We start from the raw sequence: 17,700 nt of genomic DNA on the forward strand, positions 1-17,700 counted from the left end.
TTCACGACAGCTCTGTGAAGTAGCTCCATTATCATCGTCCTTTCACAGTTGAGGAAGTCGAAGGACAGAGAGGTTAGATTATCTACCCACGGTCATACCACTGGGAAGTTCAGAGCCAGGACTGGAAGCTGGGAGTGACTCAGAGCCTATATATTGTTTCTTTAGGTAAGAAGTGGATTTATTCAGAGAGGAACACACCCCACAAACAGAGTGTGGGCCATTTCAGAAGGCGAGAGTAGGCTCAGAGCCTATATTCTTTTTCCTTTTTTTTTAGTATTTATTTATTCATTTCTTTGGCTGTGCTGGGTCTTAGTTGCGGCACGCAGCATCTTTGTTGCTGAGTGCAGGATCTTAGTTGCGTTATGTGGGATCTAGTTCCCTGACCAGGGATCGAACCTGGGCCCCCTGCATTGGGAGCGTAGAGTCTTAAGCACTGGACCACCAGGGAAGTCCCAGAGCCTATATTCTTAACCACTCTGACCAAAAGAGCATCTTCAGACTTGGGGAAAAGTTGGACTGGATGATTCGGTTTCCAAAAAGTCTCCTCGTCTGCAAAGGTCCATGGGTCCCTATCCTGTGAACTCCCACAGCACATCAGCCGTCCTGGGTCAAGAAGGCTTCTGGCTTGTTCCTTGCCAGGACCCCCTCTTCACCCCCACAGAGAGCGCACCCTTCACTGAGCCCCTGTGTGAATCAGCTCTCATATCCCCTGGGGCAGCGCCAAAAGCCAACACAGACCAGGAGACAAAGAGAATACACTTTATTGTTTCCAAAACAATGGCTCCAGTAGGAAGGAACACAATCATTATGCTTACAGCAGCGAATACGGGGGGAAAGGCCAGCTTTAAAATATTTGAAAATCACTGTGTGAAAATGGTGCTTCTGGGCACCTGAGTCTTGGATCTCAACTCAGTGACTGTCCCCAGCCCTCCAATCTTCCTAATTCCATCTTTGTATTTTTAATATCACACAGCCCTGATGTCATTCATGGATGTTTATCAAGGAGGTGTGTCAGGGAGCCCAGCTGGGCAGTCAGAAAAGACTTGGGCCTTCAGACTGTGTCCAGTGGGAGCTGAGTTCTAGAGAAACATGTCACGTTCCAAGATTTGTTTTCTGTTCTTTTGCTATTTGTTTTACAGTGGAAGAAACAGACAACCGGCACAAGAATGAGGGATCCTTCCTGGGTTCCCTCCAAGTATCTGTATTAAAGTTTCAAAGTGGGAAAAGTCTGTGAGACAGGGGGTCCACACAGTAACAGCCAGAGCCTAAAACACAGCCCTTCCCGGCCATCACGAACCCTACATTCTCCTGAGGGGTGAGGTAGCTTCTGGGCGAGGGGCGCCGTGGGCTGATGGCAACGGCCCTTCTAGGCTCTGGTTCTGGCTGACCTCTGTCCCAAACCCTCCGCCTTTACCCTGGAGCGTGGAGAAGAGGCCACAGGTACTGAGACACAGCAAGGTTTCTGTGAAGAGTTTCCAGGAAGAAGAGGCTGAGGAGAAATAAAAGGCTAGGACAGAAACCACAGGGCCAGGCAGGCCTCGTCCACAGCCTCCAGGGTAAGGGAGCCCCAGTGCCTAGGGCAGGGTGTAGGCTCGCCAGAACCCAGGGCCCCACTTGACTCAGGAAATACAAATTCAAGTCATTCATGGAAGTCTTTAAAAGGAATGGCAATTTCTGATAATTGCTAGAAAACAGCAATATATCCTTATCCTTATCTTTGTATCCTTTGACCAAGGACTTAGAAACGCTTGAAAACTTGCCTGACCAACTTGTAACTGCTTAATTACCATTTCCTTCACTGCTGGGAATGAATTTGTTAACTACAAGACTTTGTTCTGATAAGATTTGCCAATTCCATTTTATAAGAAAGGAAATTACTTTAATTAATATAAGTTAATAATGAAAACTTCAAAGTGCTACACAGCTGCAGAATTTTCCTGAAGGCAGAAAACGGGGTCGGTCACTTGAATGGAGAAGTTTGATGGGGGGGCAGATGGTGGGCCTGCGTCCCCTCTTGCAGCACTTTGGGCACCTGCAGCGTTCCCGGAGGCCTGCCCTCGCTCTCACAGCCCTGTGATGTCCTGTAGCAGGACAGGTTCTTTTCCAGGGGTCTGGAGGTGTGGGTTTAATGCCCGAGGTTCACGAGGAAGGAAGAGAAGGGGGCGGCCCAGGAGCACCTAACTGGCAGGCCTGCTTCAGACTCACTGCTGTGTTCCCAGAGGGGGCACAGTGCTTGACACACAGTAGGAGCTCAAGAAATATTTATTGAACAAAAGAAGAAATGGAGAGAAAAGAAAGGTAGGTCAGATGGGAGAAAGGGCTGAATCAGAGGATGGGCCCCAAATTAAGATGCCTGCAATGACTAGCTTATACCACCAGATGGCAGTGCAGGGAAATGTCCAGCCTGCAGTCCCAGGACGCCCACCCCTTCCCCTCTGAGAAGCCACATCTCAGGCTGGGACTGAGCTCCCGATTCTGGAAATCTCTAAACCAGGCATACACCTCAGAGTTCCGAGGAAAGAAAAAAAAAAAAAAAAAAAAGCAAAACTAAACATCACATAAAAGTGCAGTCCTCGGGTTTTTATAAAATTTGAGTCCTGACGTAGCTGAAAACCATCCACCCCCCCAGCCTTGCTCATCGTCTTGATTTTTCCCAGTTTAAATGAACTCTATGCCCTCATACTTCACACTCCCGATCTTGGTCTCGGGCAGGAGGAAGCGTCCGTCGAGCGTGAAGGCCATGACGTAGGTGGCGATCTGGCCGCTGTCCTCCTCGGACTTGAGGGCCACGATGATCTGGTCATCGGTGTTGGGGATGAACTTGAAGGAGGAGAAGCCGTGCGTGGGGACCACCTCCCCCACGTGCCGGACGGAGATGTCGCCGAAGTCCTGGGCGGCACTCAGCAGCAGGTTGGTGCCCCTGCGCTCGTCGTCCTTCTCGCTGTAGCGCTCGTGGCTGGCGCGGCGCGGCAGGAAGAACCAGCGCTGCAGTGTGTCGCTCCAGCAGGCAGACTCGTGGATGAGGTAGCCTGGGGACACACAGACCGGTCACCGCCCGCCCTCCCCAGAGCCAGGGCGGCCTCGCCCCTGCACGCAGACCCGCGAGCGGCCCGGTGCCGGAGGCAGCGTCTCCGTCATCTTTTCTTTAGGTTTCCATGTGCTTTTGTTCCCATCTGTCCAGAGTGATTGAGCCCGGGACAGCAGGACAGAGCCCGCGGGGCCGCGCTGAGTCTCAGCTGCGCCACCTCTCTGGCCACCCTTCCTCGCCAGCTTCCCCAGCGCTGCCGAGTAGCCGTGGCTGCGAGGTCTGTCTGTACTTCGCCTCCTTGGTGCTACTCAAGTGGCGCAAAGGAGAGCGCCAGGGGAAGAGGCACGAGGGACACGCAGGTCCGATCTGTGAAGATGGATCAGGGCGGGTGGGGAGAGGCTGCCTCGAAGCAGAAAAGTGTGGGAAGTGGGCGTGAAGCCACGTCCCCGCCGCATGCCCCAGGCCTAGAGGCGACCGGGCCGCTCTAAGCACCACCACTCCCCACTACAAACCAGGACTCTTGGAAACGAGGGCAAAGAAGCAAAGCTCTGTGCACCTGCTCCCACCACGTCAGATGCGAGGCCTGACCCCAGGGTGGCGGCCGGGAGGACGCTGTAGACGGGGCTGCTGTCTGAGCCGGCCGGGCCGTCTGTCTGGGTGAGTCGGGGTGAGAGAAAAAATGTCTCATTGGCCCCTGAGCCCAGTGGCCTGGTGGGAGCAACCGTCAGAGACAGCCGAACCGTCAAACAAGCAGGAAGCGAAGCCCATGCTCGGCAAGCAACACGCATGCTCGCAGCCACCCGTCTGCGCAGCGCCCGCTTGCGGGCCCGGCTCTCACCTGGCGGCCGGATCCCAGCAGCAGCCCGCAGGGCGTTGTAGCTGGACACCCAGTTCTCGTGGTCCACGCTGCCCCTGCAGCCCACCACCTTCACCCACTCCGGGTTCTCGTTCAGCACCTCCCCCGTGGCGGTGGTCCATTCCTTGCCCAGGCCGCCCACATACAGATGCTCGTCCTTCACAGCCAGCCACTCGGCTTTGAAGCCTGGGGACAGGGAGACAGGGGGCGGGCCTGAGGCGACGGCCAGCCCTCTGCTGGCCTGGCTCTGTGTGTCTCGTCAGGCAAGAGCAGAGAGCCCTCTGGGTCCGCAGCCTTGGGTGTCAGAGGTCACTCGGGGCGGCGACAAGAGAGCAGAGGCCAGGCCAGCCTGCTGGGAGCTCCACCCCAGAGGGTAGGCGGTTGGGATCCTCTCCTTAGCGCTGACTCCACGGCGTTCACGGGGCGCAGACGGGCGCCACCTCTGCCTGCTGCCTCCCCCTTCTCTCTCCCGGCCCTCCAGAGCCCCCGCATCTTCCTCCCAAACTCACCCCAGAAACCCTGCTGGGACCACCTGCCTCACAACCCACGTGAACCCTCCTGCGCCCTGCACAGCCAGAAAGGCCCACCTTCCACTCACAAATCTCCGCGGACCCCAAGCTCCCTGTTTCTCGAGCTGTCAGCCCCGACTCAGACTACACCCAATCCTAGGAAAGTGTAGGGAAGTGTCAGTCACACAGAACGCGCCTGCGGTCCTTGAGGCCACACTTGACACATTCCTGAGTCAACTATGTGCCAGCGGCCAGAGCTAAGTGGGGCTTGGCATGGGGGCTCACGGTAGCCACGCCAAACAGAGTGTTTGTTTCCTTAGACGGATTTACTTACTATGAGCCTAGTTTTGAAGGCTGTGTGGGTGCTTTGTTCTTCTAGCATATTCTCACCTGTTCCTACACCGTGTTCTAAACTGTGCTTGCTTCCCAAATGTTTTGCAAACTTCCTGCCAGCCCGAGGAGCGGGGGCTGCAACCCTCCCTGCTAGATGCTTCTCTGCAGGCGGCTCTGGATGACGGACCACAGGGCAACCCTGAGCTCCCTTTATCCCGTTTTCCTCCCGATCCAAGGGGCAAACAGAACTACTGGATGGTCCCCAAAACGCCCTGACAGCCTGAGGCAGGAAGCGGACAACAAACGTTTTCAATAAAACGGTGGCTGAGACAGTCCTGCCAACCTGCCCAGCCCTGGGCAAACATGGGAGAGATTTTTATCACCAGGAGAGGGGGAGGAAGAGGGGGAGGGGGAGGGCCTGGCAGCGGGCCCAGTGAGTTAATGTGATTCCCCCTTTGACCTCAGGTGCCTGCCGTGGAGTTTGGCTTTCTAGAAGGTGCGAACCCACCCGAGGGCACAGGCACACGCAGAAGTTGGTGTCAACTCTCCTGCCGCCCTGTCCGAAGGCTCTGGGCACGCAGGCTCCCTCTCGCAGCTCTCCTATCCGCCTGCTGGCAAACAGCAGAGCAGTGGGGCACAGCCGATGCCAGAGGTCAGATGCCACTCAAGGGGTGGGGGGCGGTCACTGCTGCTCACACAGACCTTCCTTCTGCTGGGTTTTCAGAAAGGAGACGTTTGCTTTTTAATAAAGTCTTGGTTCAAAATGAGAAAATCTGATGCCCCAGCTTTAAAGGTGAGGCACGTGGAGGGTGCAGTCCCAGCGTGCTCTCAAGATGCCGTTTAGGACGCAGAAAGGAGCTGGTTCCTGGGGGCAGTGAGAGCAGCAGCGGCGGAGCCCAGCCCTCCTCCTGAGAGGCCCCGCCTCCCCCGCAGGCCCCCAGCAGAAGCTCGCACTCCTGGACGCAGCTTTGGTCTGAGGTCTCGGAGGCTTCCGCTCACGCCCTGGGGGCCGCAGGTCAGAGGCAGGGAGGAGACTAGATCTCCCTGACGTCCCCTCCCTCGGGACCCGTGACTGCTTCACTGCACACGTGTGCAAACCAAGCCAGCTGAGGGTGACCCAGGACCTGTCCTCTAGCACCGCAACGAGCCCAGAGGACAGATGGCCCGACTGACCTTTCCCCACGGTTCCGTCGCCGTCGGACAGGATCACCCAGGGCACAGCCTTGGAGCCTTCAATCTGGTAGACAACGCCCGTCCGGTCATCCACGGAGTAGAGCTTCCCATTGAAGACAATCAGATCCGACAGCTCCATGCCCCGCCCCTTTTCTGCCAGGTGGGACTCCAGGACCTCACGGCCTTGGTCCCACTCCACGGCCACCCTATCCCCACTGTCCGACAGGGTCAGATAGCCCTTCTTCAGGTAACTGACCCAGGTGTTTTCCTCTTGGGCCCTTGACTCCGTGTCCAGGTCGGCAATGACAGCGATCCTGTACCGAGTCCCGCCCGGTGTCCTCTGGGGGGCTGACAGGGGGTAGGTGTCATTGTACCGGTCAGCGGGTGTCTGGCCGAGCCTCCAGTTGTGGGCATTGGGCACGGGGGGCCGGCCAGGAGGAGGGCGGTGGGCGTAGAGCAGCCAGAGGACGGCGGCACCCACGAAGGAGGGCAGGATCACCTTCCAGCGTGGGCGGAAGCGGGGGTCTGCGGCCTTGGTCATGGACGCCAGCACGGGAAGGCCCCCCACGCTGATCCGGAGGGAGTGCATAGACTCATTCCATTCCAGGGGGTCGGAGGGCTGGACGGGCATCAGACTGAAGGGCAGGCGGGACCTGCAACCCAGGGGGAAAGGAGAGAGGTCAGCGACCTGCCAGGCACAGCGCTTCCCACTTACGTGAGGGCACACGGTCTGGGGCCGCCTCAACCAGGGTAAACAGCACTGCCGCGACTCTGTGCCATTACTGCTTCCTTGGCTTAAGTAAACCCCGACTCTAGCAGTAGCTGTGTTTACTCTTATTCAGCAAGAAGAAAAGTCTTTCCAAAGCAATGTTATTCCATCTCCTCTATCCCAGCTGGCAAGACAGAAAGCTCGGTGAGAGAAGGTTCCGTGTAGGCTGGTGCTTTGCAATCTTGCGGGAGGGGCAGCACGTGCTGGGGGGTGGGGTGGGGGTCGGGCAGGACAGGGTAACAGAGAGAGTACAGGTCTGTATTTTAATCCAAGGTCACCTCAGCCGAGAAGCCCTCCCTGACGGCTCTGCTCCCAACGGCACCCTCCATCCCCTTCCTTGGCATCTGTCACCACCTGACATCACGTTATAGTTATCAGTTTGTTCACCTGTGTCCCCAGCTCCTAGAACAGTGCACAGTGCAGACGCGTGCTCATTGAGTGAGCTTTTACTTCCTCCCGGGTTAGGTTTCTGTAATATTCAAATGTAAGTATAAAACACATTCAATCCAAACAAAAATAGTTCTGGTTTTGGCAACCTCCGTCCCCTGGCATCTTTCTGTAATGCAAATGGTCGAGGGACCAGAGTCTGATGGGCCCTCGCCGCCTGGAGCCCAGCGTGTCAGCGAGTCAGCTCCGAGGACAGCGTGGCTCGCCACAGCCCATTCCCTGGTCGCAGCTCGAGGCACAGCTCCAGAGCTGGTTGTAGCGGCCAGGAACAGCAGCTCTTGTCCCCAGCACAGACCACGCAGCTCAGCGAGGCCACAGCGGCACCAGGCCGGCGCTGTCTCCGGGGCGGAATCAGCAGAACGCCAGCCCTCGGCCGCTCTCAGTCTCGGCCTTCAGCTGTAACTCAGTAGGTCTCAGCCTGAGAAACTTCCCTCGGGCCATGGAGCATTTTTGCCTTGGCCCCCAAAACAACCATGGGTGTGACTTTCCGTGCAGATGCTCCTCCCTCCACCAGGCAGCAGCTGGGAAGGGTGTGGGGACTCACGGGGATTTGGTGGCTCTGTGCCACCCCCCACCCTTTGCCCCCAAATGCAGAGCATGCGGCCCCGCTCCTAGGATGGAAAATCACGGCAACAGGTCCACATGGAAACCAGGCCTTCCCCTTCCCTTGCTTTTTGGACACTCTTAGGTTTCGGCCACAGGGTCAAGTGCAGAAAAGTGACTTCTAAGGAGGAAGCAAGACGCGTGGGGCCCTGCAGAACGGCCTCGGAGTCTTCCTCTCCTTCCCTGGGCACTGGCCCCCGGCTCCCCTCCTGGGAGAGGGCTCCCTCCTCCCCCAGGAAGCAGCCCCCCAAGTTGCCATGGAGCCGCAAGCTGGTCGCTGAGGACTCCGCGGGAGAAACAGGAGTCCCAGCCCCTCCTCTGGTCTCACCAAACCGAGGCTTCAAAAGCACAGCCAGGCCAAAGCTGCCCTGTGTCCACGTCCAGCCCAGTGTCACCACTGAGCTCTCAATCCCTGCATCTCACCTCCTAGTCAGAATTCTGCCTGGATTTCTAACATGCATTCGCTCACAAGTCCTCCCCCCCAGGAACAGAGGTGGTGATGGAGGACGGCCATAATTGCAGTTGCCCTGGTCAAAACCTTCATCGAAACCTTGGGAGATGGAACTTTCCACCTGAACATACTTCGACAGTAAGTTATGAACCACCACCACCTCGAAAAGCCTAGGCGCAGCCCTGGTTCCCCTCCGCAGCACCTGCTCCGCCAGCAGGCCCTAGCAATCCGGCCACCCGTCTCCTCCCCGTCGGCTCCCATCTGCTCTCACGGCCCCTTCTCACCGCAACCACACAGGCCGCCCTCCAGCCCCTGCTGCCACTCCCCTCCCTGACAGCCACTGGTGCCCCGCGGCCAGCGACACCTGCTATTCAAGCCAGTCCCTCTGGCCACGTCACTCCCTGCTTCGTGAGCAAACCCTCGCTACTTACACGACCCCTGCCAGCCCTCAACCCTCCCCAGCGACTGGCCACGCCAGCCTCCCTTCTGCCCCGACGCACCAGCCCTCGTCCCCCGGACAGGGCTCGCCGTCCTCCCGCCCCGGCTCCTGGCTCTTGGCTGTCTCGCTTTCACCTCCTCAGAAGGACTTCCCTGCCCACCCTCTACCCCACAGCATCCAGTGCTGAAGGAGTGAAAAATACACCCACTTCCTGAGCAGCCCCTCAGCACCTTGCCCCTGAGCCCCACCTTGGTTACACGCAAGCCCATGGCCCTGGACCCAGCCCCTGATGGTCGAGCTGCCCCCTGGTCACAGAGCTGCCGGCGCAGTGGACACAGTGTCTGCCAGTGAAGGTGTGTCACCACTGTGATGTGGCGTCCTCACTGCCCCCGGTCAACTCTTTCTCCATTCCTGAGTCACTATCCTCACTGTCACCAGTGATCTTGTCCCATCTCCTGCCCACTGGCTCCCAGCAGAGAATCTGAGGCCACCGTCAGCAGCCAGGGGCCGGTGGAGCCCGCCCGGCCACCCAGCCCTGGTCCGGGCGGAGGGTCTCTCCTCCTGCTGTTCAGGCTCAGTTCAGCCACGCCTGCCCTTCTGGTTCCTTCTCACAGCCTGTACTTGTCCAGATCTCCTATCCGAGTCACCGTTCCATCTCCAGATTACACTCTCAGGTACACTGAAAGCGCTCAGTATGTTAATGGATGAACGGTGAATCCATGAATCTACGAATGAATGGAGAGCCCGCCCCAACCCTGTGACACCTCTGCTCCTCCCCACCTCACCATCCTGGAACAGCGTTCACTCTCCCGTCCATGCCAGGGTCTGCCCGTGCCCCCGGAGATGACCCACCGGCAGGCCTGCTCCTGGGGCCCAGCCCCGAGATCCCAGCCCGTAGGGTGTCTTGTTGCACCTCCTGCCGGCAGGCACGGGGATGTGAGCTGTGACCTGTCTGTGGTCCTCCTCCTGCCTGTCTCTTCTCTGCCCCCAAGGCTGGCTCCTTCCCTGCCACCCACCTCTTCTCCTGAATCCACACCTTCCGAGCCTGAACCTTCCCCCAGAATCCAGGCTAGGAGCCCAGCTGCCGAGCTTCCTGTGCCCGGAGCAGGTTCCCCTCAGAAGTGTACTGCTGGCTGAGGGCACTCCCAGCGCTCAGGGGCCATCCTCAGTCAAAATCACTCGCTTCCTCACATCCAGGCAGGTGCCAGGTCCCCTCACCCGTCAGTACCCCAGCTCTGGGTTCCCACCCCCACGGCCTCTGCCCTGGTTCTGTCTCACCTTGGCCTCCTGATGACCCAGGCCATCCGGGTCCAACCTGAGTTCTGCCACTTACCGGCCGCATGACCTCAGACAAGTGCCCTGGCTTCTCTGGGCCTCCATCTCTCCACGTGTGGAATGCGTATGTGACGTGCACGGCCGCTGGCTCAGATGCTGTAGGCCTTGGCGCTGACTGCCTGCCACTGGCTGGCTGCTTTGTTCCTCACTTTACTAGCACCTTCGCCCACCTGCTGGGGGGGTGCAGCTTTGCAGGCAAAGCTGGCATAGGTGCCGGCCCATCCCTGTAAGCACCAGGCATGGCTGCAGAGTCGGTGACCTGGACAGCCTGCAAAGCTGAGAATATCCACGCTCTTTCCCCCCCAGGAACAGATCCCCAGGCTCGACCCTCCCCAATCCATCCTCCACACAACTGACAGAAAGATTTTCCTAAAAAGTGAAACTTTACTAGCCCCCAACGCCTTCCTGCTAAAGGACAAGCTCCTTAGCCTGCAGGGAAAGCCTCATCGCCTCGCGTGTGCTCCCCACGCACAGCATGTTGTCTGCGATCCCACGATCCAGCTGCCGAACCCCTGCACGGGATGCCTTCTCCACCCGGCCACACGGAACCACCTAGAAGTCCCTGGCTGTCCCATGAGAGTCATGCCTCCGCTGTCCCTTCCCCCTCCTGCCCTGCGTCTATGGTGAAGTGCCCTTCCCCCACCAGTAAGCGTCCCTCCTGCGGTGGGGGGGGGGGCTGACACTGGTCCCAGAGGCACCCAGGCCGAATCCAAGAACCTGTGACTGTCCCCTTCTACGGCAACAGAGACTCTACAGATGAGAGCAAGTCAAGGACCTTGCGATGGGGAGATCATCCAGGTGGGCCACAAATGCGATGTGTCCTCACGGAAGGGAGACAGAGGGAGATTCGATGACTAAGAAGAGGACCACAGCCAAGAAATGCGGGGGACCCCCAGAAGCTGGAAAGAGGAGAGGACGGATTGCCCCCTGGCGCCTTCGGCGGGAGCGTGGCCTTGCCCACACCATGATTTCAGCCCAGTGAAATGACATTCAAATGGACTTCTGGCCTCCAGAACTACAAGGGCACATGTGCTGCTTTCAGCCAACAAGTTTGTGGTGATCTCTCAGGGCAGCCCTAGAAACCAACGCACCCCCGACGTGCCTGCTGCGCCTCTGTGTGAGGCCTCTCTCTGGGCAGGGGCTCTGCCATCTGTCTGGCTGCGATCCGGTCCACAGCCTCCCGACTCGACTCTGAGCCCAGGAGCGAAGGGGCTCTGCTCAGTCAGGTTGGCTCTCAAGACCTAAGGACACCTGGGCTTCGATCACCTTTCGTTAAATAAACAATCATTCAACTGCTCTCAGTGACAGAAGAACTCAGGCTGCCTTCCAGAAAATCCCTTTAGCTTCACCACTGGATCAAAGCCCAACCCTGGTCTCCATCCCTCCTTTAGGATTCCAAGGAATTACTTTTATTTTGTGGAAAAGAAAGTTTACAATCACATGAGTTTTCACGCCATGCCAAGGTCTGCTGGTTTATCACCTAAAACTGAGGGTGAGCTGCCTGTGGTGTCTTGCTGCTGGAGGTCTGGTGCCAAGCGAGAGCTTGCATTTTCATTAAAAAACCAAACCAAACCAAACCACAAGAACCAAGAGAAACGAGCCACTGCAGGTGAGAGGTGAAATGGACAAAGCCGTTCCCAGTAGGGCCCGGCTGAGGCTTCTCCCCCTGCCCACGCGCCTCCAAACACTAAGCAGTTCAAATGTCTGCTTTAGTGTAACAAAAAGTTTGTCAGTCCCACCACGTGCAGCATAATGGGCTGATTTTATATAACCCGGGAAACTGGAACCAAGTTGCTGCAGTAAAAAGTCACAGGCTCTTTGACCAGCCAGGCTCGCCTGTCCAGGGGGCCTGCAGCCAAGTCCTCTCCTGCTCAGAAACCCCAGGGCACTGCACCCCTGCTGGCTTCCTTCTCCATCGCCAGCCCCACTGCAACATCCACAGAAAGGAGTCGCTGGTTGCCGAGGGGCAACAACCACCCAGGAGGCTCGAGTCCTAATTTCCTCCCCGGTCCCCTCTCTTTAGGGTGGGTACCAAGAACGGCTCACTGACACTCACGCTTTTCCGGTTTCTGTCGAACCAAAACTTCCTTAGAAAACAGGCCTGAAACAGCCAGGTGTGGCATTGGGGTCTGTCCACTTGCCAGTGGGTTCCCAGGCCCAAGGAAGGCGGTACGATCTCTTCCTGCATGTCCATCCAGGGTGACGCCACCTCCCCACCCCAGAAGCAAGAGCCCCTCCGAGGTCTGGTTACGGTTAAGAACGAGGATGGGCTCCGACACCCCTACCTCCACGGGCCATCCTTGGGCCTTTCGCCACTGGACTTAGCAGGGCTCAGACAAAAGCGGGCGGCAACTCTGGACACAGCTGAGGGCCTCTTTCTGTAGCTTCCTTTAGGAACAGGGGTGTGACAGGTGGCAGGGCAAATAGGTTTAACGACAGCTGCCAGGGCAAAACTCCTCCCCTTCAGGATCTAGGGAGGCAGGAAGCGACAGGAGGCCCCTCCCAGCTCCCTGTCGCCCAGAGCGGTGGCCACTCTCCTCCCAGCCTCTCACTCCTGCAGAGCAGCTGCCTTCCCTTCCCTGCCTGGGTCTCTGATCTGAACGGTCCCGGAGAGCGCAGACGCATCCAGACAGCAGGCGGGCCTCAGAGTTCCCGCTCTGCTCACTGCCCAAGGGCACTTCCTGGTTAGAAAGCTAACACATATATACGGAATCTAAGGAAAAAAAAAAAAAAAAAGGTCATGAAGAACCTAGTGGCAAGACGGGAATAAAGACACAGACCTACTAGAGAATGGACTTGAGGATATGGGGAGGGGGAAGGGTAAGCTGTGACAAAGTGAGAGAGTGGCACGGACATATATACACTACGAAACGTAAAATGGATAGCTAGTGGGAAGCAACTGCATAGCACAGGGAGATCAGCTCAGTGCTTTGTGACCACCTAGAGGGGTGGGAGAGGGAGGGTGGGAGGGAGGGAGATGCAAGAGGGAAGAGATATGGGAACATATGTACATGTATAACTGATTCACTTTGTTATAAAGCAGAAACTAACACACCATTGTAAAGCAATTATACTCCAATAAAGATGCTAAAAAAAAAAAAAAAAAGAGCTAATCCCGTCGACATCACTGACTCTTCAGGGCGGCCAAGACAGAGGCCAAAGGCTTCAAAGCCACAGCGAGACAGCGTCTCAAAGGACGCGGATGATGTGTCTCAGCTCCTTGAGAATGTGACCTGATTCATGGCATTCTTCTGTTCTGGACTCGCCAAGGCTTACTATTTTGTACTTTAAAAGTCCATTTCAAATTTGGACAGGGTGGGCAGCAGAAGGAAACCAGGGAGGAAGGAAAAGGTCCCAGTAGCCCAATATGTCCTTTAGGGACTCCTGAGGTCAGGGCTGACTCTGGGTGCTACCTAACTCTGCACCTCCCCTGACTCCTCTCTTTCTCTGCAAACAGGCATTCACAACTGCTTACTGAATCCAGTTAAATACACTTTGAGATAACATAGTTTTCAGCCCTCTGTCTTGCTTTGAAGTCACTACCCAAGAGGAGTGAATGTGTTTTCTGCTGCTGCTGTAACAAATCACCGCAGACTCAGCAGCTTAAACACCACAAACTTATTTTACAGTCTTGCAGGACAGAAGTCTGACGTGGGTCTCACTAAAATCAAGGGCTGTGTCCCCTCCTGAGGGGCTGGTGGAGAATCTGCTTCCTGGCCTTTTCCAGCTTCTCACGGCCGTCCACATTTCATGGCCCCCTCCTCCACCTTCAAAGCCGGCAATACTGCATCTCTCTAGCCTTCCTGCCATCATTTCCCTCTGAAGTTCTCCTGTCTCCCTCTTCCACTTTTAAAGACCCTGTGATTACACTGGGACCACCTGAATAATCCAGGATGATTTCCCTATTTAAAGGTTGCCGGTTAACAAGCCTAATTCTATCTGCTACCTTAATCTCCCTTCGTCACGTGATATATTTGTAGATTCTGGGGGGGTCAGGATGTGGACACCTTGGGGGGGCATTATTCTGCCAACCACAAGGAGGGAGACAGGGAAAGAACCTCCGGCTTTTCCCAAGGGGCAGGGCCATTCACACACGGCTCTGTCTCTGGGGCAGGCGGCAGTGTCAAGATCATTCACAGTTTGCAGTTATCCCATCACAGTAGGGCTGCGTGAGCTTCAGTTGTATCGTTAATGTCATACTTGGAGGATTTTTAGCAAAAAGTTATCTTCCCAGTTGGAAGTGAGGTCCCAAACAAAACCACACATCATTGGGGTTGCTTCCCAGAGAGCCCACAAATATGGGGACACAATCACCCCACGATCGACCTGAATCAGGGCTTGCTCCCACAGTGGAGGTGCACCTGCAAGAACCCATCTTCTCTCCCACTCTTCTCAGTGGCCAGCGTCACTGGGATTCATTCAACCCTTGGGACCCCTTGGAGCCCTTCTGGGCGGGCTCCAACCTCACCCTCACTCTCACACCGCCAGTAACCGCAGCTGTATCTGGTCTGGCCCCGTCTGCACACTGCTGTCTGGAGCCCTACTCCGGCCTCATTCCCCACGACCCATTCTGCCGGCAGAGCACGAATGGAAGTAGGGCTCTGCTTCAGAACCTGGAGCTGTGAGTTCCACTTAATGACTGGACTTACTACAGAGAAACAAGTAGGATTCAAAAAAAAAAAAGTGTAGAAAAAGAGAAAACCGAACATCTTCCCAAACAGATATCTCTATTACCAGGATTTTTTCCTAATTGATCACCTTGGTCTAATGAAAAGGGAAATCAACATAAAAGTCCTTAAAGATCAAGATGAAAGTTTTAGATTCCCCTAATGTTGGCATTTAATAAGATCTTTCCAGGAATCTCCACAGTCCAGAGTGTTACTGGAGGGAAAAGAATAATCACTGTCTTTTTTTTTTTTTTTCCAGTGTCCTAGGTACCACTCCACAAACGTCTGAACAATAAAGAAATGACTTCCTTATCATAGTGCAGAGTCATTTCAGGACTCTGGACCACATTCCCAGAGCTGAGATACTCTTGTTTTTGAAGGAGAAAACACTAGGGCATTTATCCACCTACCCCCCACACAGCTGCCATGAGGATGGCCACGTCGCTGCCTGGGAAGTCCCGAGACTCAGATGAAAGGGGTGTGTGTCTGCGGCAGCCTGCAAGTGCTCACCTCAAAGGCCACGTTCAGGGAGTGGGGTGGACACAGCCGCTCCTCCTGCACCCTGGGTCCCTCCTCCCTGCCTCTGTGGCTCGGGAATGCCTGGCACATGCACAGGGTGCCGTCAGACTGGCATGTAAAAAACCCCTCAAGTACCAACGGCTTAAAGTCTATGACGCTGCTGTGGGCTATGAAAAAAAGGTGTGTACTACATTTGGGGAACATCTTTAGGGGGAAGATAGGAGACTTTCAGCTAACAGAAGGTATCAAACGATCAGATCATATGGTGGCACAAAGTGTACTTGCACACACGGGATTTCCTCCACCACCCTGTGATGTCACAGTGCCTTCTGTGAGCAGATGAGAAATTTGGATGAGAAAAAGAGTGAGAAGACAGAGAATCCTGTCCCCAGACCACTGCAGTGGCCTCGTGACAGCTCCTGAACAAATCTACACTTCCCCTGAGTCCTCTCCCGAAGACACTCTCAGGACGCAGCCCCTACCAAGTGCAGAGGGAGGGGCTGGCCAGTCAGTGTGCCTCTCAGGCCGAATAGAGGGCTCATTGAGGCCGGCAGGGAGGGGGTCCCCCGGGGAGGCTGCTGGCTGCTCTGGGAGGCGCCCCACCATGCCCACAGGCTCAGGCTGGGCTGTTCCACTGAGAGGCCTGTGGGGTGGGGCTGGGGGCTGGAGGAGGGCCCACAGCCTAATCCAGGAAGATCTTTCTCAATCAAGCTCCTCAAAGGGAGAGGAGGGAGAGGCTGCAGAGACCCGCCCCCCCACCCCCCGGCTCCTGAAGGACTGCAGCACTGGCTTCCTTTTCATGGACCCCCTGTGACCCCACGCTTTGGTCAAGTTTTGGTCCTTACACTGAAGAGCCAGCAAGATTCAGTCGACATCAGGAGATGCGCGCTCCCAAACCTACACTCTGTTGAGAACGTGGTAGGAAAAGACGTCAAGCACATACCCCGAGACAGGCAGGCAAAATGGAGCAAGAGTGCTGAGGGACACTGGTCTCCTGGGGGACACTCAGGTGCCTGGGAAAAGATGTGCCTGGCAGACAGAAGGGTGAGTGCAGGTGTAGGTGCCTGCCAAGCCTAGGGACATGAGGGCAAGGGAAAGGCACCAAGCGACAAGGATGGGCAAGAGGTGCCTGTCCCAGGGATGGTGCCCATCCAGGCCAGATGGAGGCTAGGAGGAGGGGAGAGGGGAGGACGCACAGTTTGGGTGCAAAAGGAAGAAAAGTGCTGAAGGGAAGGAGAGGAAGGCCTGCTGGGGTGGGGAAGGCTGGCCTGCTGCAGGTGTGACAAAGTGCCAGTCAGAGAAAGGAGGGCTCCCTAACCGGTTAGGAGAGGCCCTGCATAGGTCAGAGGAGCAGCAATGAAATCACAGGGGGCAGGAGAGGGTTGTTCTCAAGGACAGTTAAGCGTCAGGACGGGAATGCATCCTTCAGGGTCAGAGAGGGTGATGTCCCACCCTAGTCAGAGCGGGGAGGTGTCCACAAGTCGGGGGTTGGGGCGGGGGCGGGGGGTGAGTCTTGCAAGTCTGAGAGGGAGGATTCCTGCAGTCAGAAAGGGTAGGAGTCCTGCAGTCAGAAAGGGTAGGAGTCCTGCAGTCAGAAAGGGTAGGAGTCCTGCAGTCAGAAAGGGTAGGAGTCCTGCAGTCAGAGGGAGCAGGAGTCCCCCAGGTCAGAAGGGGTTGGAGTGCTGCCGTCAGACGGGGTAGGTATCTCATAAGTCAGAGGCGGGAGGTGTCCCGCAAGTCAGAGGAAATAAGAGTCTTACAAATCAGAGGGAGGAGGTGTCCGCCACCAGTCGGGAGAAGAGGACAGTTTCTCAGAGTCAGAGGGAGGCGTCCCACCCCAGTCAGGGCGCAGAGGCCCCGCTCAGTCAGATGGGGAGGGAGCCTGCGGGGCCGGGGTCGGAGGCGGCGGCGGGCGCCGGCGGCCGCGGGCAGGCCGTCACTCACCCGGTGCGGGCTGGCTCCGGGGCCCGCGGGCGGCGGGGCCTCGCTGCTGGCAGTGCCGGGACCTAGCGAGCGGCCGACTTCCGCCCGGCGCGCTCGCCCCGCCTCCGGGCAACACGCTCCCGGCAGCCTCTGCTCTGCGGCTGCGCGCCGGACGCCGAGCCGCCTGCTGGGAGTTGTAGTTTTTGCTGCTCAGCGAGCGGGTCCGGGAGGAGGAGCCGCCGGCCAGGGGATAGACCGGAGGGAGGGGCGCTGGAGTCTGCGCTGCCCACCCGCTGGCCATCTCCGCCGCGTTATTCCGGAACGTTGGCCAAGGCAAAATGGGAAGGGAGTGGGATGAAGGCTATGAGGAAGGGGTTATCATTCCTCGAGCTGAGATTATAGGACCCCTCGCTTGGAGGCAGAGAAGCGTGGGCCCCTTTGTGCCACCCTCATTCTCAGAGAGCCCCTCTCCTTGGCTCTTCTAATCGGCCACATCGGAATGTTGATCCGTTTCCAAAGCAAAGATCAGATCTACAGGCTGTACTGTCCTGGGAGGTGGAGGGTCCTGGGGATGGGGTGGAGGTTTCGCTGCCCCTGGTTGGCAATCAACGAATCCTCTCCCAAATCAGGGTCTCTGATTCATCTCGT

At 56.8% G+C, this 17,700-nt stretch overlaps 1 protein-coding gene across 4 annotated transcripts; it reads right to left on the bottom strand.

Moving 5' to 3' along the window:
* Positions 1–743: 743 nt before the first annotated feature.
* On the bottom strand, positions 744–17,190 carry CANT1 (calcium activated nucleotidase 1). Of its 4 annotated transcripts, none has more exons than XM_082371569.1 (4): positions 17,074–17,190; positions 5,900–6,552; positions 3,867–4,070; positions 744–3,029 (listed from the first exon to the last, which is right to left on the bottom strand). In XM_082371569.1, the coding sequence occupies exons 2-4, from the start codon at positions 6,528–6,530 to the stop codon at positions 2,659–2,661; spliced, it is 1,206 nt and encodes a 401-aa protein (XP_082227695.1). In that variant the 5' UTR covers positions 6,531–6,552; positions 17,074–17,190; the 3' UTR covers positions 744–2,658. The 4 variants fall into 4 exon arrangements, with proteins under 4 accessions (XP_082227695.1, XP_082227698.1, XP_082227696.1 ...); XM_082371572.1 differs by lacking the exon at positions 17,074–17,190 and adding an exon at positions 12,229–12,324; XM_082371570.1 differs by lacking the exon at positions 17,074–17,190 and adding an exon at positions 12,000–12,148.
* Between the last annotated feature and the right edge of the window lie 510 nt (positions 17,191–17,700).

Source organism: Balaenoptera borealis, assembly GCF_965194805.1.
Source record: "Balaenoptera borealis genome assembly, chromosome: 20".
NCBI lineage: Eukaryota > Metazoa > Chordata > Mammalia > Artiodactyla > Balaenopteridae > Balaenoptera > Balaenoptera borealis.